This window comes from Sphaeramia orbicularis, chromosome 18 (genome assembly GCF_902148855.1).
Source record: "Sphaeramia orbicularis chromosome 18, fSphaOr1.1, whole genome shotgun sequence".
NCBI classification, from domain to species: Eukaryota; Metazoa; Chordata; class Actinopteri; order Kurtiformes; family Apogonidae; genus Sphaeramia; species Sphaeramia orbicularis.
The window spans coordinates 37,571,531-37,598,342 of NC_043974.1; the positions used below are offsets into that span (position 1 = coordinate 37,571,531).

The window sequence follows — 26,812 nt, forward strand, 5'->3', positions numbered from 1 at the left end:
GCGCTACCACCTGAGCCACAGTCACCCAAAAAGTCACAAAAAGTGGGTCTTTGAGGGATGTTTTTAGCAGCTGGCTGTGTGCAAAGCAAACTGAATTTTACATGAGAGTGATACTATGTGAAGAATGTTAAACCACTGTGACTGAAAATTAAATAAAAAACCTTAGATTAAAAAATAATGAACATAATCTTCATTTCCATGTCTTTTTTTTATACTTTACTTTTAACAGATTTTACGTTTTATAACAGACCGTAAAACAAAAAAGTAAAGACATACGAAACAAGAGACGTCAACAAGCACAGACAGGACAGTATCAAAAACTTAAAGTACAACAATACAGAAGTGGGTCAATGAGTCACAATGATATCCCATCATAATAAGAGGGTTGAGTTAATTTGTGTAATGTCCTGTTTCAGTCCATGTCAGATCATTCAGATATATTCTCATGTTGCATCAGATCATGTCCCGTAAACCTGCTGACATAATTACATCCATCATTTTCATAAACATTTGTGCACATTTTCTGGAATGCATATTTACACATGTTGATAATGAAACACACAGATGTTGACATATATGTGTACTTCTCATGAGAAAAACAAGGTGCTGTCCTATTGGGGCATCACATCTTCTGGGATAGATGTCCATTTTAGCCAATAATTAGTAAATTTGTCCAAATTATTGTTCAAGGAGAAAGTTAATTTTTTCATATTGTATATTTCTTTAATAATTCCAATCCATTCTGTCTTTGTTGGGGGTTCTTCGCTCAGCCATTTTCTTGTTATGGCTTTTTTACAGGCTGCCATCATTATATTAATCAGGTCTCTAGAGTCTCTAGAGTTGACTGTGGGTGGTAGATTTCCAAGATAAACTGTACAGAAATCATGTTTAATCATTTCCATGTCTTTTACGTTCTATTTCATATATTATTTGCGTTGTTGTGTATTTTATGAGGTCCATTTGAGTTGACATTAACCCTCCCATATCCCACCCAGAAAGGTCCCTAATCACCGAAAGTATATAATCTGCATAGTGCCATAGTGCATTTTTTAGTTTGTTTTTAACTTTATATATTATATATATATAATTTCCCTCAAATTGAAAAGAAATATATATGTATATAAATAAATTATCTATAACTGCAAACTGATCTGAAGTACATATATGTAATCTATAAGTAATGTAATCTGTGCTTAGTATTTACCACCTCTGATGTTAATATGTGATAAATAAGCTGTTGTCACTGTTTTCTTCCCCCCTTTCCTATACAGCGCTGCCTTGTCCTCTGAACAGCCACTACTCTGACTGCACAGCCCCCTGCCCCCCCACTTGTGCTGACCTCTTCCCCATCGTCTGCCACTTACCCCCCACCACATGTGTAGAGGGCTGCCAGTGTGACGCTGGCTTTGTCCTCAGTGACAACAACTGTGTTCGTCTGGATAAGTGTGGCTGCCTGGACTCAGATGGCGAGTACCACAATGTGAGTGAGTTCACAGTGGGGCACGGAGAACCCCCCCAGGGTCATAAAGCAGGGGTGTCAAACCAGTTTTAGTTCAGGGGCCTATGTCTAACATAACCCTATAGAACAGTGGTTCCCAACCTTTTCTGGCTCAGGACCCCATTTTAACATCACAAATTTCAAAACAGAGATATTTTCTGATCACGTAGAGCACAGGTGTCAAACATGTGGCCCGGGGGCCAAGTCCGGCCCGCCAAAGGGTCCAGTCCGGCCCTTTGGATGAATTTGTGAAATGAAAAAATTACACTGAAGATATTAACAATCCTTTCATTTCAGGTCAGAACAATTCAAACGCTCTGACATGGGCAGGACCAGTCAAATACTATCATAATAACATATAAATAATGACAACTCCAAATTTTTCTGTTTGTAAATGTAAATATTTTCATGTATTTACACTAAAACAAAGTTTAATTTTGCAAAAAATGTGAATAACCTGAACAAATATGAACAACCTGAAATGTCTTAGTAAGTAAGTACAAGTAAGTACAATTTTAACAAGATTCTGTCTGTTATTAAATGTTTTGTGTGTCTGTAGCTCCACTGTGATCTGTAAGTTATAATTATATTGTTAAAATTACACTTATTTTTTCAAATTGTTCATGTTATTCATATCGTTTGAAAGGATAGTTTGTAGATGTAAACCTTTTCATAATGTAAATTTACTTTTTTCACTCTAAAACATAGAGAAAAGTTTGGAGTTGACATTATTTATATATTACTCTGTTATTATTTTACTGATCCGGCCCACTTCAGATCAAATTTAGCTGAATGTGGCCCCTGAACTAAAATGAGTTTGACACCCCTGACTCAGAGGGCTTCAAAACTCATGTATCAAGTACTATACGTTTGGCGTTATAGGGTTAACTCTGTTGAATAGATTATATTGCAGGCCCACTGTAATGTGAACCAGGGTTAAATTATTGATTAAATCAGATAGAGTTCTGTAGCATGTGTGTGTATGTGTGTGCAGGTGGGAGACTCATGGCTGACCCCCAGGTGCTCTGACATGTGCACCTGCAACCTCGGAGGGAAAATCACCTGTAAGGACCACAGCTGTAATTCCAACTCAGTATGTGACGTGGACAAATATGGAGACCTCTACTGCAAACCTTCCAGTAAGTCCATATAACCATCCATTCTGATCTTCAAAGTGTAAATAAAAAAATTATACAAAACACAAAAGGACTGTGAGCTGCTGCATCTTAAACATTTAGTGCCATCTCCCATTTTGATTCTATTTCTTTATTGTTTTTGTTCAGAGTTTGACAAGTGCAGTATCTCTGGGGATCCACATTACCGAACATTCGACGGTTTCGTCCATCATTACCAGGGTCCCTACACCTATGTCCTGACTCAGGGACATGACCTGCCAAACTCCATGATACCCCTTTTAGTAAGGGGGAAGAATATTAGGAGGGGTGGGAACAGGAGGGTGTCGTTTTTGGATCAGATGTACATTGACGTCTACGGCGTGAACATTCGCTTCCTGCAGAAGAAGGCAGTCCTGGTACGTAACATGTCTTTAACAGTTCTTCTTTGTTTGTAGGATGAACTCATATTGTGTCCTGTGCACCTGATGCACTTACTCTATGCACTTATGAGTACTTGATTTATTTTACCTAATTATCTTTCCTTGCTTAGTGTACAGTTTAATTCCCTTATTTCCTTTTAGTTTAGTTTAAATTGTTTTAATTGTACAGTTTATTTCCTTTTAGTTTAGTTTAAATTGTTGTAATTGTACAGTTTATTTCCTCTATTTCATTATAATTTAGTTTAATTCTTTACGTAAGTTGTGTGAAGGAAACTTGCAAAGTAAGAATTTCATTGCTCAGTACTGCTGTGTATATGACAATTGATAGAAAAATTCTGTGATACACGCTGAGATAAAAGACGGAGTCACTGGATTCTGGAATCAGAAGATTTTACTTGCAAGGAGTTATGCACATACAGCGAGATGCAGCAGTTGACTGACTAACACCAGGAAGTCTAAGTTCTTATGAAAGAATATGGATATTACAATCATTGGTCCAAGTGTCCAAACATAATGACGTTGATCCAGTTCACCATTGGCTTAGGTATCCAAAACATGGTGATGCATGGGTTCAGTGACTGTGTTTGTACTCTTCTCCCACCTACACTATGGCCTGATCTCCCCAAGGGCAACAGGCTGCTCTGGCCCCGAACTGGCACCACGAGACAGAAAACATGTAGATAGAGAAGAAATGGTAGACATATCCTGGGTGTTTTCTCATAGGATATGTCATCACGACCCATCCATGACTCATGCTCTGGACACCTGGTATTTACAGAGAATAATCTAATATCATATTTCTCTAACAACAATAAACTTCTTGAATGTTGAATGCAGGTGAATGGGGAACGTGTTGCGCCTCCTCTCAGTCCAGTTGATGGTGTGACCGTCACCATGAACTCCAGGCAGGTTCAACTCACCACTGACTTTGGAGTCACTGTGCGCTTTGACGGCAGCAGTCGTGGAGGTAAGAGGGATCTGCCCACCATCACTGGCTGACACCTTTATTCACTTCTTTTGGAAAATGGATATTTCCCCTTCTTTGTTTAAAAAAAAAAACAACCTTGTGCTCATGTGACTGTTTTCAGAAAAATTTTTGTTTACATAGGCTCGTATATCTACCAGGGTTCCCGCAGGGTTTTAATAAGTCTTCAAAGTCTTGACTTTACAAATCTGCATTTAATACCTTAAAAAGCCTTTAAAAGGTATTAAAATTGATGCGGTAGGTCTTGTTCACTGTGTTGTGTTTAAATGTGTCTGCAAAGAAAGTAACATTAATCGACTCAGTTCCAACCTGAAAATTTATATTGAAATTAGGAACCAATTGTCGATAACTTTGCAGCCCCTTGTGAGAAATGACTGTGATATTTCCATCAACAACTGTGACGTCCGTCTGAGATTCCCTCTATTTACACGCAAACTTGAAAATGGAGATTTGCCGAAATCTCTACTTTAGCCAGAGTTTTTAGAAACCGTCATTTTCGGGGCACGTGCCCGTCGTCGTGTAAACGATAGCCACAGATGTAGAGAAAAATATCTATTTTGCCAGATATCTAACTACATGTAAACCTAGCCTTAGCGGACTGATTCATCCTTTCTCCTGATTCTCTGTTTGTTTATCAGAGATCATCCTGCCCAGCACCTATAAGAAACATGTCAGAGGCCTGTGTGGAAACTACGATGGCATCAAAAACAATGAGTACCAGAAACCAGACGGGACATTCGTCAGGGACCTAAATGTGTTCGGAGAGAGCTGGAGAGTCACTGACCGCCAGACCAGTGGACAAAAGACCTATGACCTTCTACACACTGTCCACGCCCACAGGTAAGAACCTGCCTCACAGATAAAATTCTGTCTACTCTAATCTAATCTAATCTGATTTGATCTGATCTAATCTAATCTACTCTACTCTAATCTACTCTAATCTACTTTACTCCAATCTAATCTAATATACTCTAATCTGATCTACTCTACTCTAATCTACTATAATCTAATCTACTCTACTCTAATCTACTCTACTCTAATCTACTCTAATCTACTATAATCTAATCTACTCTAATCTGATCTACTCTACTCTACTCTAATCGAATGTACTCTACTCTAATCTAGTCTAATCTAATCTACTTTAATATACTCTAATCTACTCTAATCCACTCTACTCCAATCTAATCTACTCTAATCTACTTTACTCCAATCTACTGTAATCTAATGTAATGTAATGTAATCTAATCTGATCTGATCTGATCTGACCTAAACCTAACCAAACCTTTCCCAGTACACACTCACAGACTAAACGTATTCCTCTACCATCTTTAACCTCCCTATGTTGTCAGTTTTTCCAGTAACTGCTGATCCCAGTTTGACGTGTGTGACCACAGCACTTTTAACTTTTCCATTCTTTGTGTTTTGCAGGCTCAGACGAGAGGTGGAGACTGATCCAGATTCAGGCTTTGAGACATCAGACTGTTCTCAGGCTGAGCTCAATAACTATAACAGTAATACTCAGTGTGGAGCTCTGTCTGACTCTAAAGGACCGTTCCATTCCTGCCACACCCTGCTGCCTCCTCAAACCTATCAGGAGTGAGTACGCTTAAATGTGTATCTGTGAGGGACCACAGTACATTTCCATCCACTGTGTGCATTAATGTGCTTCTGTCCATCGACTCATGCAGTTTGTATGGATTTGTCTTTGTGTAGTGACTGTGTGTTTGACCTGTGTGCTGAGCGTGGCAGTCCGGAGCTGCGCTGTGCCAGTTATGAAGCGTACGCCGCTGCCTGTCAGGAGGGAGGAATCACACTAGGACCCTGGAGGCAGAACCTGGGCTGTGGTAAGATGCTGTTCAGATTCAGATTCAGAAAACTTTATTTATCCCATTGAGGCAATTCATGTGCAGCTTACCACAGACATCAGTCCACATCCAAAGTGCAATGTGACAAACATAAATAAATCAGTGCACAAATACAAGATCATTGCAAGCAACTAGGAATAAATGCATTTAAATAATCAACAATAAATAATCAATAAATACCAATGCAGACTAAAAGACCCTATTCTAGACCCTATTCTGCTAACATGAAAAAGAAAGAAAAAAAATCTCATATAAAATGACTAAAATGGCTGCTGTCAGAGTTTAAAAGTGTGATAGCTGATGGAATAAAAGATTTTGAATATCTGTTGGTTCTCCTCTGAGGTGTGTGGTAATGCCGGCCTGAAGGCATCAAAACAAACTTCTCACACAGCACATGGTGAGGATCCCTTATGATCAAGGATGTCAAACTCATTTTCTACCGGGGGCCACACTCAGCCCAATTTACTCATAAGTGGGCCGGACCAGTAAAATAATAGCATGATAGCCAGTAAATAATGGCAACTCCAAATGGTTTGAGTGCAAAAAATGACATTAAATTATGCCAATATTTATGTTTAGAAAACTATCCAAACAAAAAGGATGTGAATAACCTGAAAAAAATGAAATTTGTAAAGAAATATAAATACAATTTTATCAATATTATGCCTCAACTTATCATTTATACATAATGCATTACAGATCAGATCCACAAAGGCACAAAACATTCAGTAACAGGCAGAATATTGTTAAAATTGCACTTAATTTTCTTTAGACATTTCAGCTTGTTCATATTTGTTCAGGTTATTCACATTTTATTGTTAAAGAATAGTAACACTTCCATAATTTAATGTTTTTTGCACTAAATCAAGGAGAAAAAATTGGAGTTGTCATTATTTATAGGTTTTATGTTATTATTTTTGAGTTTGATGCCCTAACTTGCACTTTGCAAATTCATCCTGCAGGCCAGATTGGAACCTTTGGCGGGCCGGTTTTGGCCCCCAGGCCGCATGTTTGACACCTGTGTTTTAAACAAATTGTCAATACTTAAAAAATCTAAATTTCTCAAGACTGTGGACTAACATTATAAACAGGAAGGAAGTCATATATGGACTTTCATTTCAGTCCATGACCTTTGACCTTGAGTGACCTTTAAGGGTCCGTAGATATCAGCAGCCTAATCCTCCACCTGTATGTTTGTCCTTTCCACAGCTCCCTCCTGTGCAGCCAACAGCACCTATTCACAGTGTATGACATCGTGCCCTGCTTCCTGTGCTGACCTTGCTGCACCATCTGAATGTGACATCACTTCGTGTATGGAAGGATGCCAGTGTGCTCCAGGCTTCGTCATGAGTGAAGGAACATGTGTGCCTTATACACAGTGTGGCTGCACCCACCTCAACAGATATTATCCTGTAAGACACTTGAACCTGTTGTGTTTGGTTTTGTGTACTTGTGTAAATTTGTGTTTAACCAACCCTAACCTCCCTCCTCTCTCTCTCTCTCTCTCTCTCTTTCTCTTTCTCTTTCTCTCTCTCTCTACCCTGCAGCTGAAGGAGAAGTTCATAACTGAGGACTGCTCTCAGTCATGTGAATGCACCACCACTGGTACAGTCTGTCACGACAGCAGCTGCCAGGACGGCTACGTTTGCACCATCTTTGACTTTAAACGAGACTGCTACAGAGGTTTGTGTGTGTTAGTGTTCTACCAGGAGAGTCACATTCAGTATCTGCTCAACATCAGCTCGTAAAAACATGTGGAAACATATTTCACACCTAGGCTGTAGAACAGATAGAACAGATAGAACATGCCATTGCGTCACAGACAGGTATTCCACATTGTGAAAATAAATACCAGTGCTAAAGAACTCAGCAGGTCTCCTTTCACTACTTTCACTACAGCCACAGCTGCACCACATGCAACATTTCATGCACAATCATCAATATTTACTGAATAAAATAAAAATATATAAAAACATTCATAAAATACATTATACTGAACTACAGTTTTGTTTTGTTTTTTTGTATGTTTATCATCAAATTCATTTCTTCTCCTCTGTCAGCCATTGTACGTTGAAAACAGCTAAAAAAAACCTGATGATTGGGGTCTGCATACTTCTGACCCTAAATGTTGGATATGAATAACATTAAAATGATCTCACACTTGTATAATGTGTGTGTAATGTTTGCAGCAAGCCCGTGCCTCAGTTATCCTTGTCTGAACGGAGGAACATGTAAAGAAAGCAGCAACAGCACATACACCTGTCAGTGTCCAGAGGGCTTCGAGGGAATGAACTGTGAGGCTGAGAAAATAAAGGGTAAGACAGACATCTGCTTGACTTTTCAGCTGGTTAACCCTTTAACCCCTGACGTGTCTGTGGTGAGCGTTTTGAATGTATGATTTAATTTACATATTCATAAAAATTCACCCGTTTGCTCAATAGGAAACATTTCAAAGCATGCTGATAGAATAGATCTTGTTCTTTCCATAGACATCTGAGCATGCTCAGTGCACCCCCCGCCGCCAGTAGAATGGGAGGCAAATCACATAGCAGTGAGGGAGACAGACCACAATAAAAATAGTCGATATGGGCTTTTTTTTTTTTTTACACTGTTTTACTTGCAGTTTTTTTGTTTTTACTGTTGTTTGCAGTGTTGTTGTAATTTTACTTTATTTTTTACCCTCACCCCCCGAAGGAGAGGCAAGGGGTATTGTTTTTGGTTCTGTTTCTTTGTTTGTTTCTTAACAGTTTACCACCAAAACTATTTGTTGAATTCATACCAAATGTGGTTTATAGATTGCCAGTGACCCAGAATAGATCTCATTACATTTTGGGAACAGTAGGTCAAAGTTCATATTTTTTTAAATCTTCCCATTTACTTATACTGGGTGAGATATGTGTGAGGGACGTGGTTTGTTGTGCCTGGAAAGACTTGTTTCTTTGTTTGTTAACACTCTAACAGCAAAACTATTGGTTGAATTCATACCAAATTTTGTTTATAAATTGCCAGTGACCCAGAATAGATCTGATTACATTTTGGGGGAAGTAGGTCAAAGTTCAAATTTTTTATGAATTTTTGAAATCTTTTTTTTTGTCCCATTTACTTATAATGGATGAAATTTCAAATGTCTATAAAAACATCAGTTTTGATTCAATTTACTTCAAACTTGGCACATATATAGAGACAATTGATATGCTGACATCAGCACACGCATGGACATGATGACATCATCTGGATCGATGCCAAAATAAGATACAATACGTGCAAGGGGCGGGGTTAGTTGTCCCTGGAACCACTTGTTTTATTGTGTTTTGACCAAGTTTTGACTGTGTAACTACTTTTTGGAGTTCAACCAGATGCCTAAAAGCCGCTGGACTGATTTTGAAAAAAAGAGCCTCAAAACAAAAACTACTGGGCCCAAATTCAAATACATGTTGTTCAGTGTGTTCCAGTTCGTAGTTCATGTTCAGCATCCGAAATCTCTTACTGATGTACACTCTTGAGTGCCTTATTTAGTAAAAACCTGTAAAAAATTCCATTCCTCTCTTTGCCTTTTTCCGTTATTCCACTGTGTTTTGACCCTAAAACACACAGTAAAACAAAACCACTGAAGAAATGGAACACAAGCACATACTCACAGCAGCTTTTATGACACTTCCACTGAAATAATGTCTCAGGGGTTTAAGGGTTCTTTGACTGTCAGTGTTTGAAGACTGAAACACAGCTGTATTGTTTTGTGCTCTTTTATTCTTTATGGAATGTTATAAGTTGAACTCTTTTTCTGACCTGTTCTATTTTAGTGACTGTATATATTAGTCACATAAAAGTGGGGTAGGACAATATAAACTCGGCCTCTTCCTACTCCATTTCCGACAAGGTGTTGTTAAGGAGGCACGAGGAGGTAGTTGTACATTGTGTGAGTTTGTTTCTTTTTTTGGTTACTACCTTCAATCTTTTGGAGTGTTCTGTTTAAATTTGTAATTTAATATCTTTTTGCCTTTTGTTTACCTTCATATTTTATCCCTACTTAAGTTTGAAATAAACATTATTAGTATGTAATATATATACAATTGAATAGATAATTGAAGAAATATACATAAGTGGGTTTTTTTCTTTCTATTTTTTTTGGATTGGTTTGTTGCCTTTGATATTTTGGAGTGTTCTGTTTAACCCATAAAGACCTAAATATCCACCAGTGAATAAAAGCATGTACTGATCTAAAATGTTTAGTAACTTAAGAGCCACTAATCCTATCAATGCATGTAAATAATTGGTGTAAAATGCAGTTTGTCATCTTTTCATGGTCATCAGATATGACCCATTTGGACGTTCAGAGGCTCTGTAGTTACTATGGAAACACCGTCATCTTCTACAACACTGATTCACAAGTAAAACCCATGGAGTTGGATCAATGACAGTGGATGGACACACTTGTTTTTATGTCGAGTTATTGATACATTTCACCAATAAAGCCACTTTTTCTCAGGTTTCCTCTTATTTTGGTAGGATAACCCTCAAATGTAATCTCAGCATGATGATTAAAGTATATGATTAATAAAATAAATATAGAAAAATACCTGATTTTCACTGAAAAAATGCAAAATGGAGAGGATAATATTATGATAAATGGTGATAAATCACTTAATAAATGTTAAATAGAGAGAAAAATTGGTTTGGGAACAGCCAAAAAAGTAGCACTGGGTCTTTATGGGTTAAATTTGTGGTTTCTCTGCCTTTGTTTTATTCCTACTTATGTTTGAAATAAAGTTGATCATTATCATTATCTTTTCCCAGACTGCTTTTACTGACTGCTATTCAGCTGAACTGCATTTTCCTTTGTTGTTCCTACAGATGATTCAAATTGGAAGACTATCCTGATCGCTGTCCTCGTCTCAGTTGCTGTGGTCGCCATTTTAATCACAATTGTGTGTGTTTGTAGATCCAAAGCCAAGTAAGTCCCTCCTGATTCTGTCCTGTACACAAACATTTGGAATATGAATGGATGAGTGTGTGCACCGAGACAGAATTTTAACCAAAGCCCAAATTCTTTAGTGTACAGGTGTCAAACATGGGGCCCTTTGGTGGGCCAAAACTGACCCACCAAAGGGTCCAATCCAGTCCACAGTGCAAAAATTACACTGATGATATTAACAGTCAAGGGTGTTGAAGTTGTTTTAGTGCAGGTTTCACATACAGACCAATTGTGATCTCAAGTCAAATAATAGCACAATAGCCTATAACAGGATTTCTGTGGGTCATTAAAAAAGCATTAATAGTCATTAAATAGATTCTGTGAAAATTAAGGCCTTAAATGGTGTTAAAAAGCATTAAATTTGATGTCCAGATGCATTGAAAAATTAAATACACTTCATGGAGAAAACCATTGTTATTCATGATTTATTTTGATTATATAAACATTTAATAATTTTGATCAGAAGTATAGTGTGATGACTGACAGGCAGAACCCTTTAATTGTCTATTGTTTATGGCCGATACACAAAGTCACCACGCCAGATGCTTGGAATGCAACGTGCTGTGAGCGTGCTCATGCCGTGGCGAAAGAGTGGAGGGAATATTAGCACATGTCAGAAAAATGGGAAAATGCAAATTTCAGCGGAAGTGATTGGAGGAGGAACTATTCAGAACCTGGTTAAAGCCTGTCGACGGTAAACTGTCATAAAACTATATATAAAACTGTATCTGCAGTTGGACATGGGCATTAAATTAGTTTAAAGTGGCATTAAAAAGCAGTAAATTAGATTTGCTGATACCTGCACAAACCCTGTATAAATAAAGGCTCCAAATTGTCTTTCTGGCTTAATGTGAAAACCAAAAATTACATTATGCCTATAGAGAATGACAACCTCCAAATTTTTCTGTTTTAGTGCAAAAAAAATAACATATCTTTCAAAAATGAAATGTGAATAACTTGAACAAATATGGACAACATGAAATGTCTAAAGAAAATCAAGTGCAATTTTAACACTATTCTGCCTGTTACTGTAATGCACAAGTATAAATGTATAACTTATTTTTCTTAAGAAATGTTACTTTTTTCAGGGTATTCACATCTTTTTTTATTTGATTAGTTTGTAAATGTAAGTATTTTCATAATTTAGTTATTTTTTTGCACTTAAAACAAAGAGAAAAATTTGGAGTTGTCATTATTTATAGGCAATTAACTTATTACAGGACCGACCCACTTGAGATCAAATTGGGCTGAATGTGGCCTCTGAACTAAAGTGAGATTGACACCTCTGTTTTAGGAGTTACGGTACAGTACTGAATACTCATGTTTTTTGGTGTCACAAAGCAAGTTCAATTTAAATCTGGGTCACTTCCTGTGGAAACTTCCTCTGTGAACCAGCAGCACCTTGATTGTCTGTGTGTGTCTGTCACTGGCTCTATTCAATCCATATCCAAAACACAGATACATCCATGATCTACAGAATGCAATGCAATACAATACAATACAATACAATGCAGTAGAAGAGCCTTTATTGTCATTGTGTGCATAATGAAAGTAGGTGTCCTAAACAAAAAGAAAACGATATGCCCGAAAATGTATTTATTTATTTAATTTATTTAATTTTCACATTGTAAAAAATATATACATTATACATGTTGGTTAAAAATTGTGATGGATGGTTACCAAAAACCCTCAAGGGGATTAACAAGTGGCAACCTCCAGATTTCAAAGATTATTTACAACTGCAGTTAAAAATATAAAAAAAATATTTGCAAGCTGCACAAAAGTACATTTTCAACAATTACAATTCTACAATATACCAAGCTTAGAAATGTATCCCATGTGGAAAATTACAATCAGTCAGGAGCAGAATTTTCATAGCATTTTTAAACTGAATTTGAGGAAACTCTGTCAGAAGAGTTGGCAGATAATCCCACAGAAGAATAGAGCAAATATAAATGTACAAAAACTAAAAATAAGATAAGAAAGTAGAGAATAAAATAAAATCTCAGATTAAAATTCAGGGTTATTATATCAAAAACAGAGAAAACTGTGACTTTTTCAGTAAAATATATCATTAACTGAACCTAAACTAAGTGTGTCCATCTGCTTTTATTAGTCAAACTAAATGGATTTTACAGTCAGTGTTGAGAGAACTTAAGTAAATACTATCACTGAGGCCTTTTGGAAGTCAAGATAACTATTTAAACAAAACTAACCAATGCAATATTTATCCCAATATGAACTATATTATGATATTTGTCATTATTGTTTTGTATCCCAGACCCCTGTTAGAAAAGAAACACCTGAATTCAACGTGTCCCAATACTTTTGTCTATATACTGTATTTCTGTCCATATCAGGCTATATCCATTTGTACAAAATCATGTCCAAAGGGCTGAAGCCGTACATTTGTTCTGACAGATTAAGCTACTAATGTTACAGTCTGCATGCATGAACCCTTCCAGTACTGCACATGTGCTCTGGTCCAGTTCCACTCCAGTTACCGACCAGTTACTAAACAGTCACCTGCCTGGTTTTGGCAGAATGGTGGGACCATAAAGACAAAACATTTCATTTTCATTCCAGGTCCCAAGTTTATGTAATTCAGAAGCAGCTGCCATCTCACAGTGGGTGAGGGAAAATTATCAGTTCATCACATTTTGGGGAATTTCTGGGAACATAATGTACCTGCACTGGAGAGGGGAAGGTGTACTTCTGTGTGGTTTTTGGAATGTCAGTGTATGTGAAAAGATTTGTTTGTTTTTGTCTCATACCTGTGTGTACGGAATCTGGGAAACTAACCACTTCACTAACTACTACTCGTCTGCCTTCACTCTGAATTCACTGCTGATTAGGGATGGGAATTGAGAACCGGTTCTTTTTGAGAACCGGTTCCCAGTGGCTCGATTCCTCGGAATCGTTTGCCTGCCTGCTTAACGATTCTGCTTATCGATTCCGCCGTTGTTGCGCATGTGTGATGATGTTACACGCACGCTGCATTCTTTTGGTCAGAACGTAGCCAACATAGCGTTGAAGCAGAAACGGTCCAAAAAGACGACACCAGTTCCACTTGTAACACTGTCAAAGCTTCCGTTTCTTCAAAAAGGGGAAATCCCTCCACTACGCTCAAATATTTGTCCACAGCATGTGATTCATTTTACAGGAACGTCACATGTTTGATACGCTACTTAGCAACGCTTGTGAGTCTAGCGGCAGAGTGAACGCCAGGCTGTCATCCAGGCCTGGTTCTAGGGGAGGGGCAACAAACATCCTGCCCCCTCAAATAAAAGTTTCCAAAGGTAGGGGAAAGGAAGTGACATGCACAACAACGGGAGACAGAGGAATTAATAAAGTGTCTTAAGATTCACTTTCACTGTACGGTCGTATGGTGTGACCCCCCCCCCCCCCCCCCCGAACCAAGCCTGGTGTCATCTGTTATTATTATTTGTACATGCTGTATATCAAGGTTATATTAGTTTTGGATTTTTCATTATAGTTTAGTTTTATTTAGTTTTGACTTTTTTTGTCTCTAATTCAGTTAGTTTTAATTAGTTTTTAGAGCAGGTTTGCTAGTTTTTATTAGTTTAAATTTTTTTCTAAATGCTTAGTTTTAGTTTAGTTTTAGTATTAATTTTAGTTTTGTTCGGATCTTTTCTCTTTTTTGTCATATTCAAATAAATCCCAGACAGGACTCTGCTGCTTTCTCCCAGCTTTAGTCTCCATGTTTCCAGGTAGAGTGGGGACCAGAAGACGACTGGAAACCACAAGTGACGGACCGTTAAATATCATATGGTGCCGGCAGCTAAAATTGCTTGAGCAAAATAAATTGATTTCATATCAATCCGACACTGACAAAGACGAAAACGAAGGGAAATTTAGCTGTAATTTTTATACACTTTAGTTAGTTTTGTAAACACACAATACAGTTTCAGTTATCGTTTTTTTCATTTAATTGTAGTTTTATTTATTTCAGTTAACAAAAATGTTTTTTCAATTCTAGTTTTCGTCATTTCGTTAGTTTTCGTTAACGATAATAACCTTGCTGTATATGTTATATTTTCTGTGCAGAGATGGAAATATAAAAGACAGTTAATGCAAACACACCGGTTTGTACTCTTTTATTCCCTCACCCAATGAGAATCGATAAGAGAATCGATAAGGAATCGGATCGATAAGCAAAATCGATAATAGAATCAGAATTGTTAAATTCTTATCGGTTCCCATCCCTACTGCTGATCTACACCATCCTGTCCACTCACTAGCACAAAACGGGTCAGTTTTCATGTTCATTCTTAATCACCTCCACGCTGTTGTTCTCTTCACAGGAAAAAGAAGCATGAGGAGAAAAAACTCAGCATGAAGTCAACAAGTAAGAATTGTCCTTATTAGAAGAGAAGTCTGTTGAACGAATAAAACCAAATAAATGCAATGAAAATCATACTGTCTATGGAGCAAGGCCTCAAATATTTAGAATGAAAATTCACATTTGATTTAACCCATAAACACTCAGTGCTATTTTTGTGTCAGTTCCAGAATAATTTTTTCTCTGTATTTAACCTTTCTTAAATTATCTAACATAATTTATTATAATACTATCCTGTTTTGTTTTTTGTTTTGTTTTGTTTTTTGTTTTGCATTTTTTTCAGGGAAATATATATTATATAACTTGGGTATAACCTGGTTTACCCATAAAGTCTGAATAATTCCACTTGTGTGAGTGAAGCTGATATTCTGTGCTGCTCTAATATGGTCTGTATCTGTCTTTTAGGTGTCCCATACAAAAACATAGACGATGAAGGAAAACACAAAACGACGCCAATGTGATTTATCTTTTATTGTTTGTAATTTGTGGAATGTGTTCATATGTTCAGATGTAAACTCAACAGACCCCGCCCCCACCAAGAATATAAAAGAAGAAAAATAAATTTCTATAAGAAATGAAAGCTGTAATGTTTGTTTATGAAGTGTGAATATTAAACATGTTGTTCATATACATGCTTCAGTCCTCATCTTCTTCTTAAGTTGGAACCCAGATGTGTATGTGTAATTAATATACTGACCAAGTGTGTGTGTGTGCATGTGTGTGAGTGCTTTCACAACTTATGTGGGTTTGGAAAGAAATACACATAGAACAAGTGGTGAGAGGCATAAAAAAAACCCTGCCCCTTGCACATATTTCGCCCATTATAAGTAAATGGGATGATTTTCAAAATTCATAAAAATTTTAACTTTGACCTACTTTTCCCAAAATGTAATCACATCTATTCTGGGTCATTGGCAATCTATAAACCAAATTTGGTATGAATTCAACCAATAGTTTTGCTGCTACAGATGTGAAATTTTGGCTGCTATAAGTAAATGAGGAAAAAAATATTTTGAAAATTCTAAAAATATGTAACTTTGACCTACTGTTCCCATAATGAAATTACATCTATTCACATATTCATCACATTTATTTAGGGTCACTGGCGATCTATAAACCAAATTTGCTATGAATTCAACCAACAGTTTTGCCGCTAGTGTTAAACAAACCGAACCAACAACAATACGCCTTGGCTCCCTTTCAGGGGGACAGGGTAATAAAAAATAAGCATGTATTAGGGCCACGTTAGGTAAAACAAAACATTCTGATGAGAAAGAAGAGGGGGAAGAAATTCAGAATTTTTCTTATTAAAGTTGCAAATTTGCAATAAAGATATAAATATATTCATTATATATAAAGGTGTTTTGTTGATACAAAGGTTAGAACCTTTTAAAGGCAGTAAAAGAGTGTATGTGAATGCACCCACAACTACCAACGAATTAATGCGAACACTAAAAGTAGATGGTTAGTTGTGGTAGAAAATTATTATTAACAGAGCATGAAAAAATATTTTAGAAATTTAGGGTTAGAACATTTAAAATCGTAGTCACAGATAATTTAAAAATAATTAAATAAATAACTGATGCATTTTGGTGGCAAAGAACAATTTAAACAAATCTAACCAAGGCAGTGCATTTAAATTTATCAAAATATAAAACTTTTATGATATTTGTCATGATAAAATAAGTACATTTTAAAAAGTGGGAATTAAGTAAAATCCATCTCTAAGACATTTTGGAAGTGACATGACATTTATATAATAAATGAATCACAATGATATTTATCCCAATATAAAACTATATTATGTCATTTATCAGTTCCTCTGATAGGAGGTATTGTGATCACTTTGCTTTGTGCGTGCGTGTTTTTTAGCAAGATAACTCAAAAACTTATGGACGGATTTTCATGAAATTTTCAGGAAATGTTGATACTGACACAAGGAAGAAATGATTAAATTTTGGTGGTGATTGGGGGGGGATGAGGGGGTGGACAGCAGCTCTGTCTTGGCAGAGGTCTGTGCTCTCTGAGTGCTTTTCTTGTTCTTGTTTTGTTCTCCACACCCCTGTTAGAAAAGAAACACCTGAATTCAATATGTCCTAATACTTTTGTCCACATAGTGTATAATGTCCTGACTTGTTTAACTAGAAGAGTCAGACATAGGCTGTAATAGAAGTGCTATGGGGGGGGGGGGTCAAACTCATTTTAGTTCATGAGCCACATTCAGCAAGATAAGATAAAATTAGATTAGATTAGATATGACTTTATTTATCCCACCGTGGGGAGATTTCCATGAACAGAAGTAACATACAGCAACAAGAAAAGCACTTGGAGAGCGCAGACCTCTGCCAAGACAGATCTGCCTCCCGTGTGTGTGTGTGTGTGTGTGTGTGTGTGTGTGTGTGTTTGTTTGTTTGTTTGTTTGTTTGTTTGTTTGTTAACAAGATAACTCAAAAAGTTATGGACAGATTTTCAGGAAATTTTCAGGAAATGTTGATACTGGCACAAGGAAGAAATGATGAAATTTTGGATATACACACACACACACACACACACACACACACACACACACGCACACACACACACACACACACACACACACACACACACACCGCCCCCCCACCCCAGAAACAAGTTAAAAATGACATATAAAGACAAAAATCAGAAATGTGGTATTAATCTAAATATTTAAATACAGACTTAAAGTAGAAGTTAAATAGTGTTTACATATTTACATTGTGAGTTCACATGTCCTGTGTAAATAAACTGTTCATGTCACAGGTTCAGCCCACAGACTGGACTGGACTCTTTGGCCGCTTCTGGTCCGCGGGCCGCATGTTTGACACCTGTGCGCCACAGGGGGGGGGGTGGAGGGGTGGAGGGAGGGGGGGTAAACTCAAGTGCTGAAGTGTCCTCCGGGGCAGTGGAGCAGAGGAAGGGGCAGCAGAGGAGGGACTGTTGAAACCCGGCAGAGGTTTCAGATGACCGGCTGGTGCTGGACAGACTGGACTGGGAGCGGAACGGAACGGAATGGAACTGGTTCAGTTAAAGGACACACACAGAGGCTTTTAAGAACCCAGTCCACTGGAGGACCCAGTCTACTGGACACTAACACTGACAACAAGGACTAGGACAGGGATCCTGAAGTGGAAACTGGAGGTGAGTCCACAGGAAAACACACAATTTAACACAAACGCAATGAACTCCAGGAGCGGAGGAGCGTCAGCGCATGCGCAAACTTTAAAGGCAACATTTAGAGCGTTTCACCACAAAGTATGACATGGTTTGAAATGACCCAGACTGCAGGTGTTAAACAGTCCTGAGTCATTTCAGGCCTTATAGAATATCATAAATTACAGAGGCTTATTAGTTCTGTGTGCAGCCTGGTTTTCATGAGTAAATGCGTGCGTGGAAGTGGGTCTGTCATCTTCACAGAGCTAAATGTGGAGCATTGGCAGCTTATTGTCCAGGCATTTGGAGGAACAGTTGGGGTTAATCTTGTTTGACTGATCCTGCAGCATTAACTGGGCCTCACTGGGACACCTTCTACTCTGAGGACATCTATGGGCACTGTGGACTCAAGGACTGGGACATGGTGGATCCAGGGTTTTTTTTTTGTTTTTTTTTTCTAACAGGGGTCTGGGATACAAAACAATAATAAACTAGAAAAGCACTTGGAGAGCGCAGATCAGTGCCCCCCCCCCCATCACCACCAAAATTTAATCATTTGTTCCTTGTGCCAGTATCAACATTTCCTGAAATTTTCATCCAAATCCGTCCATAACTTTTTGAGTTATCTTGCACACAGACAAAGAGACAGACAGACAGACAGACAGACAGACCAACGCTGGTAAAAACATAACCTCCTTGGCGGCAGTAATAACATAATATAGTTTTATATGGGGATAAATACCATACATTGCACTGGTTAGTTATTGTCATTATTTGTAGGTAGTTATACTCATAATTGCCCAAGTCATATGATATAAAAGTATGGACAAAAGTATTGGGACATGTTAGATTCAGGTGTTTTTTTCTAAAAGGGGTCTGGGATGCAAAACAAAAATGACTAATGACATAATGTAGTTTTATACTGGGATAAATATCATTACATTGCATTGGTTAGTTTTGTTTAAAATTTTAAAATCATATTGTTCTGAATGAACCTGAACTAAAATAATTGTGAAACCCTTGATAGATAAGATGAGATAAGATAAGATAAGATAAGATAAGATAAGATAAGATAAGATAAGATAAGATAAGATAAATATTTATTGATCCCACCATGGGAAAATTGCACAGTTAACAGCTGCAAACCCAAAAAATAAAGTGTAGGAAAGACAGAAAACAGAAAATATACACTTGCAAACATAAAATATAAAGAGAAAAAATAAGTATTTATATAAATTTAAATTTAAATTCAAATATTACATACCTATTTACAATCTATCATGTAATAAAGTATGGAGAAAGGTGTAAGTTATGGACAGCTGGCACAGACAGGATATTAGACCGCATAATATTAGGCTATTTATTATTCTTCAACAATAATTATTTATCCATTTACTTGTTATATTTCCTACTAGACCAGTAAGTGGCCTGTAATATTTATATTTGACAGAAAATGACACATGATACCTGCTATAAGCTCACATATGTTTGCCAGTGGAAAGCCTGGACTCACACTAACACTTTATTTTATATTTATCATCAAAATCAGATAAAACAAGTGGTGCCAGGCACAACAAACCCTGACCCTCACACATATTGTAGCTTATTTTGGCATCACTCCAGCTGATGTCAGCATATCAGTTGCCTCTATTTATGTGCCAAGTTTGAAGTAAATTGAAACACAGATGGAACTCAAATTGAAAATGTAAAAGAAAATAAATTTTTAGGAGTTATAATAAACAGTAAACTGTCATGGAAAGCCCACGTCAGACACATAAAAACAAAAATCTCCAAAAGCCTTTCAGTCATAAATAAAGTGAAAACATACCTTGATGAAAATACACTCCGTACTTTCTACTGCTCCTCGGTCCTCCCATACCTCACATATTGTACTGAAGTGTGGGGAAACAGTTACCAATGCACCATGAAGCCATTAGTCATATTACAGAAACCAGCAGTACAGATCATACATAGGGGTGGATTTCTAGAACACACTCACAATCTGTTTATTCAGTAAAAACTATTAAAAATCCATGATCTTGTGAAATATTATACAGCAATAACCTTATTTAAAACATTCAATAAATTACTACCGAGTAATACACAAAAAAACTTCACAATTCGGGAGAGTACTCATAATTTGAGAGGCTTTGGAGATTTCACATTACCCAAATTTCGAACCACTCGTAAACGCTTTTGTGTGTCTGTATGTGGAGTGAAACTTTGGAACGGTCTGGACATCCAACACAAGCAACGCCAAAATATCCACCCATTTAACCCTTTCATGCATGAATTATTAGAACCTTAATCAACATTTTTTTTCCTGAGTGTTTTTATTCCTCTTTAGGCATGAAAAAAAACAATGTGATTGAATTTTTTTTTTTTTAAATCAACCTGTTTTTCATGGAGTTACAAAAATGTCCACTCAGCTACACCATGAATTTTATCCTTGAAGCAAAGAAACATGTATTTAAAACCCAATATCATAAAGTGATATGAAAACAGTGAAATGAAACCATGTTTAATGCAGCTAATCTGATATTTTCTCACATTTTAACATATTCTAATACTAGTTATTACTCACTTCATAGAGATAATATGCAAAAAAATAAATATTAACAATTGATTTCCACTCAAGAACCAATCAAGAACAGCAAAGTTAAAATAATGGTATGAAATGCAGTTTATGAGATGATGCATAAGTGTCCACTGTGTTGGTTGATATGGAACTAAAACAACACAACCCATGAATATGCAAGATTAAAGCTGTAGAGTAACTGTCCACTGTAGTGACCACTATGCATGAAAGGGTTAAACTGTTACACAAAAATATGGTCTGGTCCCAGTATAAAGATGGAGGGTCTTAAAACTGATGTTCCATCTATATTCTGTCTTAAATGTTCATGTGTGCTTGTTGTTCCTCATCTAGTTGGTCTGTGTTGTCCTTTACCATCTGCTATTGTTTTTACCATCGCTGGTATGTGCTGCCCTTCACCGTTAGTGCTATTGTAGTTTTTTGTTTGTTTGTTTTCTTACCATTGTTGGTCTGTAATTATTGCTGTTCTTTACCACTTGTGGTATAACAGTTTTTTTGTTTTTACCATTGTTGATATGTAATTATTATCATGTAAGTTGACGGTTAACTGTTACCACGGTAACACCACCAGGAATGTACTTTGTTTCTATTTTTTTTTACACACATTTTGGTTATGCAATGTAAATACTGTCAAATGAGTTTATTCTAATTTGGTTTAGGCCTATTTTGTTCTATTTTGTTCATTGTTCTGGCTTGAAGTCGAAGGACAGGAGTGAGTATTTAAAATGTTCTTATGTTCAGTTATTTGATGATGAGAATGGGGGTGGGATTAAATAAGTTTTTCTTCTTCCCACTCCTTTTCGAGCATAAATGAATGATTTTTTTCTTTTTTTGTGTGTGTGAATTTGTTTGTATTCTATAAATGCTCGAAATAAACAATGAATGAATGATGAATGAGTGAAACAAAATTGATGTTTTTATTGACATGTGAAATTTCAGCCAATGTAAGTAAATGGGAGAAGAAAAAGATTTTAAAAATTCATAAAAAATTTAAACTTTGACTTACTTTTACCAAAATGTAATGAGATCTATTCTGGGTCACTGGCAATCTATAAACCTAATTTGGTGTTAATTCAACCTATAGTTTTGGTGCTAGAGTGTTAACAATCAAACAAACAAACCAAACCAAAAACAACACCCCTTGCCTCCCTTTCGGGGTGTGTGTGTGTGTGTGTGTGTGTGTGTGTGTGTGTGTGGGGGGGGTGTAACATATCAGTTAAGAGCGTGGTTTAATGTTCTAGTTTAATTTCTGGCTCCATTAGTTGTACATTGTTGTATTTTACTCATAAATACATTTGTCATCTTGTTTTTGTCACTAGTTGTAATCCCCACACAGTGAACGGAGTGTCCACTTACTGTATGTGACACCTATATTTTTTATCTATATATTTACCCAGCCTTCCCGACTATAACTTATTTGTTTTGACTATATGCTGCAGGAGGTGAACTGAGCCACTGTGACAGTACCCAGCTGTTTGTAAACTGTCATAATACATCCAGACATTCACCTTATAGTCATGACCATGTGGGTGAGCTAATACTAAATGCTTACTGACACGGTAAAATGGTGAAGTTGTTCGAGTTATTTATTATTAATTATTAATTCTTTCTTTTTAATTATTAATCACAATCCTCCTCCAACCAACAGACCTTTTTTAAACTGTACATGAGTCACATTTTTATATACACTTCAAGATACATTTATTCATTTTAGTTTGTTTGCCTTATTTAGGATAATTACCAAAGTCATGTTTTTTTCAGGACATAGCCAATGAAGCAAAATGAAGCAGCAGATTCAGGAGGATAAAAATACACAGATATCACAATGTGGCCAAAAATATGACTTTTATATGCAATTATACTGTAATGAAAAGGAATTATTTTATACCTGTGTACTTTGATTCAATAGGATTTCTGCTGATTTTGAAAACTAAATTCTCAATGCACATGACATATCTGTGTTTTTGGATCCTTTACTTATCCTTTTAAAACTAGAGTAAACCTACAACATAATCTGAGCATAACTGATCAAATTAAAGATCACGAACACCTCTGTGGTGTATACTTATTACCCCACCCCTCAAAAGGGAGGCAAGGGGTGTTGTTTTTGGTTTGGTTTGTTTGTTTGTTAACATTCTAGCAGCAAAAGTATTGGTTGAATTCAAACCAAAGTAGGTTTATAGATTGTCAGTGACCCAGAATAGATGTCATTACCTCCGCCAGGAGGTATTGTGATCACTTTGCTTTGTGGGTTTGTGTGCATTTGTGTTTGTTTGTTTGAGTGTTTGTTTGTTAGCAAGATAAGTCAAAAAGTTATGGAGGGATTTTCACGAAAATTTCAGGAGATGTTGATACTGGCACAAGGAAGAAATTATTAAATTTTGGTAGAGATCGGGGGGGGGGGGGGGGGGGGTCTGTTACATTTTGGAAACATTAGGTCAAAGTTACAATTTTTTATATCTTTTTTTCCCCCATTTGCTTATAATGGGCAAAATTTCAAATGTCTGTAGCAGCAAAACTACAAGATGAATTCATACTAAATTGGGTTTATAGATTGCCAGTGACCCAGAATAGATGTGATTACATTTTGGGAAAAGTAGGTCAAACTTCAAATTTTTAATGAATTTTTTAAATGTTATGTTTTCTCCCATTTACTTATAATGGGCAAAATTTCAAATGTCTATAAAAACATCAATTTTGTTCCAATTTACTTCAAACTTGGCACATATATAGAGGCAATTGATAAGCTGACATCAGCACACACATAGAGATGTTGACATCAGCTGGACCGATGCCTAAATAAGCTACTTGTTTGTAATTCAAAAGATTCAGTAGTTGTACGATTGTAATTTCTCAATCATTTTTTAAATTAGAAAAAAATACCTGCCTTTCACCACCACATTTATAGGTAACATCTGGGTAACATCTTTCAGAATGAAACCCGACTCCTTAAAATGTAGCTGTAGAGTTTTTTGAAGGTGTCAGTCATCAGTCAGGACCCCTGTGATAGGCCTTTATTTTGTAGGGTTTGTGAACAGGAGCAGGTGTCATCCTTCTGCATGAACACACTTTAATGTCTGCCTTTAAAAGACCCAGACAACAAGAAGATGCAAGAAGGAACCTAACTGTTCTTTGTCTGGACGCCTTTCTGTCAGAATCACTGAGTGACGTCAGTCGAATTGAGAACTGCTTGTAAATGCACGTGAAGTGAAGCCACACAAACCAGAAACAGATACAGTGTACCTTCAAAATAAAAGCATATACTTTGTGGCCTTGGAGCATGGTACACTTTAAACTGCTGTCTTGTTAAGAGTGTCAGTTTCTTCAGTGTCAGAGCACAAAAAATATTTTAGAAATTTAGAGTTAGGACATATAAAATCATAGTCTTGCATAAAAAGACAAAATCAATGTTGAGAGAAATTTTGTAGAAAAAACAAAAAAAAAATCTGTTTAAACCTGCAAAGACCTAGTGCTGTTTTTGTAGCATTTCCCAAATGAAACTTTCTCTGGATTTAACCTTTCTCTAGTGATTTATCATTATCTTCTGTATTTTGCATTTTTAGGTGAAAATCTGGTATTTTCCTATATTTAATTCACTGTTCATTTAGATGCTCATCAAAATGCCAATTAACCCTTTCATGCATAGTGGTCACTACAGTGGACAGTTATTCTCCAGCTGTTCTCTTGTATATTCATGGATTTTGTTGTTTTAGTTCCATATCTGCCAACACAATGGACGCTAGTGCATCATCCAATACACTGACATTCATACCACTACTGTACATTTGCTGTTCTTGATAAACCTGATCTGCAGTGACATGTTTGAGTGTAAATCAGTTGCTTGTTATTGTTATTAGACTGTAATCTACTTTTTTTTTTAAACAAGAAGGTTTTTTTTATTTTTTTTATTTTTTTATTTTTTATATAGTATCTCCGTGAAATGGATAATGACTAGTATTAGTGTATGTTAAAATGGGAGAAAACATCAGATTAGCACCATTAAAAATGTTTTTATCACATAGTTTTCACACAATATATCAGTAAATACATGTTTCTTTGTGTCCAGCTGAGTGGACATTTTTGCAACTTGCAAATAGGTTCATAAGAAAATATTTAGTTGTATTGTTTTGTTGTCTTTTTTTCCATGTCTAAAGAGGAATAAAAACAGTCAAAATGTAGATTAAGGTTCACATAATTCATTCATGAAAGGGTTAAAGTAGAAGGTTTTATATTAAAAACGGAGAAAACTGTGACTTTTCCAGTAAAATGTATCATTAACTGAACCAAAACCAACTGTTATTAGTCCAACTCCATGGGTTTTACTGGTGAATCAGTGTTGTAGAAGATGACGATGTTTCCACATTCACTACGGAGCTTCTGAACATTAAAAAAAGAGTCATATCTGATGACCATGAAAAGATGACAAACTGCATTTTACACCAATTATATACATGTATTGATAGAATTAGAGGATCAACAGTTACTAAGCATTTTAGGAGGAGGTGCTTTTGGACGCCGGTGGATGTTTGGGTCTTCATGGGTTAAAAATCTTTAAATATTTGGAATTTTTCAGTGGTTTTGAGGGCTGGATCGGATTAGCTCACATGCTCTTGATACAGTTTATCATGGTGCTCTGAGGTTTGTTCCTGGCTTCAGAGGTCGAACTCATCCTTGTCTTTTATATGCCTGGGTTGGACGAATAGATCTTTTTACATACAGACTCAAACACTGGTACTCTTTTGTTTATTAATGCATTTTAGGTCTGCTTCCATCATATTTGCTGATCTACATCACTTAGAATGACTTTAATAATTATAGTCTCTGGTCTCAGGATCTGTTAAAAAGTCAGAACAGAACTGGGAAGGAAAGCTTGTAAATGTTCTGGTTCCACTGCCTGGAATAACGTACCGAAGGAGATAAAACTGAAGGAGCTGGTCTGTTTAAATACATTCAGAGTCATTTTAAATGAATGGGAAAAGGATAGATCTGGTTGTAGTTGTTTTTTTCGAATTGATTGAATCAGATTCTGCTTTGAGATGCTTTTAGGGAACAATGTTGTATACTTTTAGCACCTTTTTAAATTATTGATGGTGTTCCATATGTGTGTTATTAGTATAGTGTTTTATGTATGGTTTTAGAACTGAGTTTTACAATGGGTTTTATGTATTGACTGATTGAAATCTTTATTTCGAACATGTAGACAGGGATGTATATTTTTTGTGTCGATCTATGGCTGTGATTTCTATTTTCTTTAACTTCTGCTGCTGCTGTCTTGGCCAGGACACAGAATTTTAATCTCAAGGAGTTTTTTCTCCTGGTTAAATAAAATAAAATAAAATAAAATAAAATAAAATAAAATTGAGGGTGGGACCTTTCTGTGTGGAGTTTGCATGTTCTCCCCGTGTATGTGTGGGTTCTCTCCAGGTACTCTGGCTTCCTCCCACCATCCAAACACATGCACTGATAGGTTAGTTGGTTAATCTAAATTGCCCATAGGTGTGAATGTGAGAGTGATTGTTTGCCTCTATATGTTCAGCCCTGCGATGAACTGGTCACATGTCCAGGGTGTACCCCGTACCGCCCTTAAGTAGCTGGGATAGGCTCTAAGCGACCCCCATGAGCCTAGTAAGGATAAAGCAGGTTCAGAAAATGAATGAATGAATAAAATAAAATAAAATAAAATTAAATTAAATTAAATTAAATTAAATTAAATTAAATTAAATTAAATTAAATTAAATTAAATTAAAGAGTAAGTTATATAGCTGCCTGAGCCCTCCCTCTATGTATATGTATACAAGCAAGGAATGGAT

General features: G+C 36.4%; 2 protein-coding genes across 2 annotated transcripts in view; both read left to right on the forward strand.

Annotated features, from left to right (window-relative positions):
- zanl (zonadhesin, like) overlaps nt 1-15,839 on the forward strand; it is a 68,032-nt gene extending 52,193 nt beyond the window's left edge. The window contains exons 66-79 of the mRNA XM_030162122.1: nt 1,272-1,480; nt 2,493-2,637; nt 2,782-3,029; nt 3,891-4,020; nt 4,677-4,878; nt 5,467-5,634; nt 5,752-5,882; nt 7,113-7,315; nt 7,451-7,586; nt 8,093-8,218; nt 10,755-10,854; nt 13,462-13,506; nt 15,201-15,244; nt 15,644-15,839. Of these exons, the coding sequence (XP_030017982.1) occupies nt 1,272-1,480; nt 2,493-2,637; nt 2,782-3,029; nt 3,891-4,020; nt 4,677-4,878; nt 5,467-5,634; nt 5,752-5,882; nt 7,113-7,315; nt 7,451-7,586; nt 8,093-8,218; nt 10,755-10,854; nt 13,462-13,506; nt 15,201-15,244; nt 15,644-15,699 (1,943 nt within the window). The 3' untranslated portion in view covers nt 15,700-15,839. The remainder of the gene's footprint in view (nt 1-1,271; nt 1,481-2,492; nt 2,638-2,781; nt 3,030-3,890; nt 4,021-4,676; nt 4,879-5,466; nt 5,635-5,751; nt 5,883-7,112; nt 7,316-7,450; nt 7,587-8,092; nt 8,219-10,754; nt 10,855-13,461; nt 13,507-15,200; nt 15,245-15,643) is intronic.
- A 2,296-nt stretch (nt 15,840-18,135) lies between these two features.
- gal3st4 (galactose-3-O-sulfotransferase 4) overlaps nt 18,136-26,812 on the forward strand; it is a 32,659-nt gene continuing 23,982 nt past the window's right edge. The window contains exon 1 of the mRNA XM_030162086.1: nt 18,136-18,394. The gene's annotated coding sequence lies outside the window, so the exon portion shown is untranslated. The remainder of the gene's footprint in view (nt 18,395-26,812) is intronic.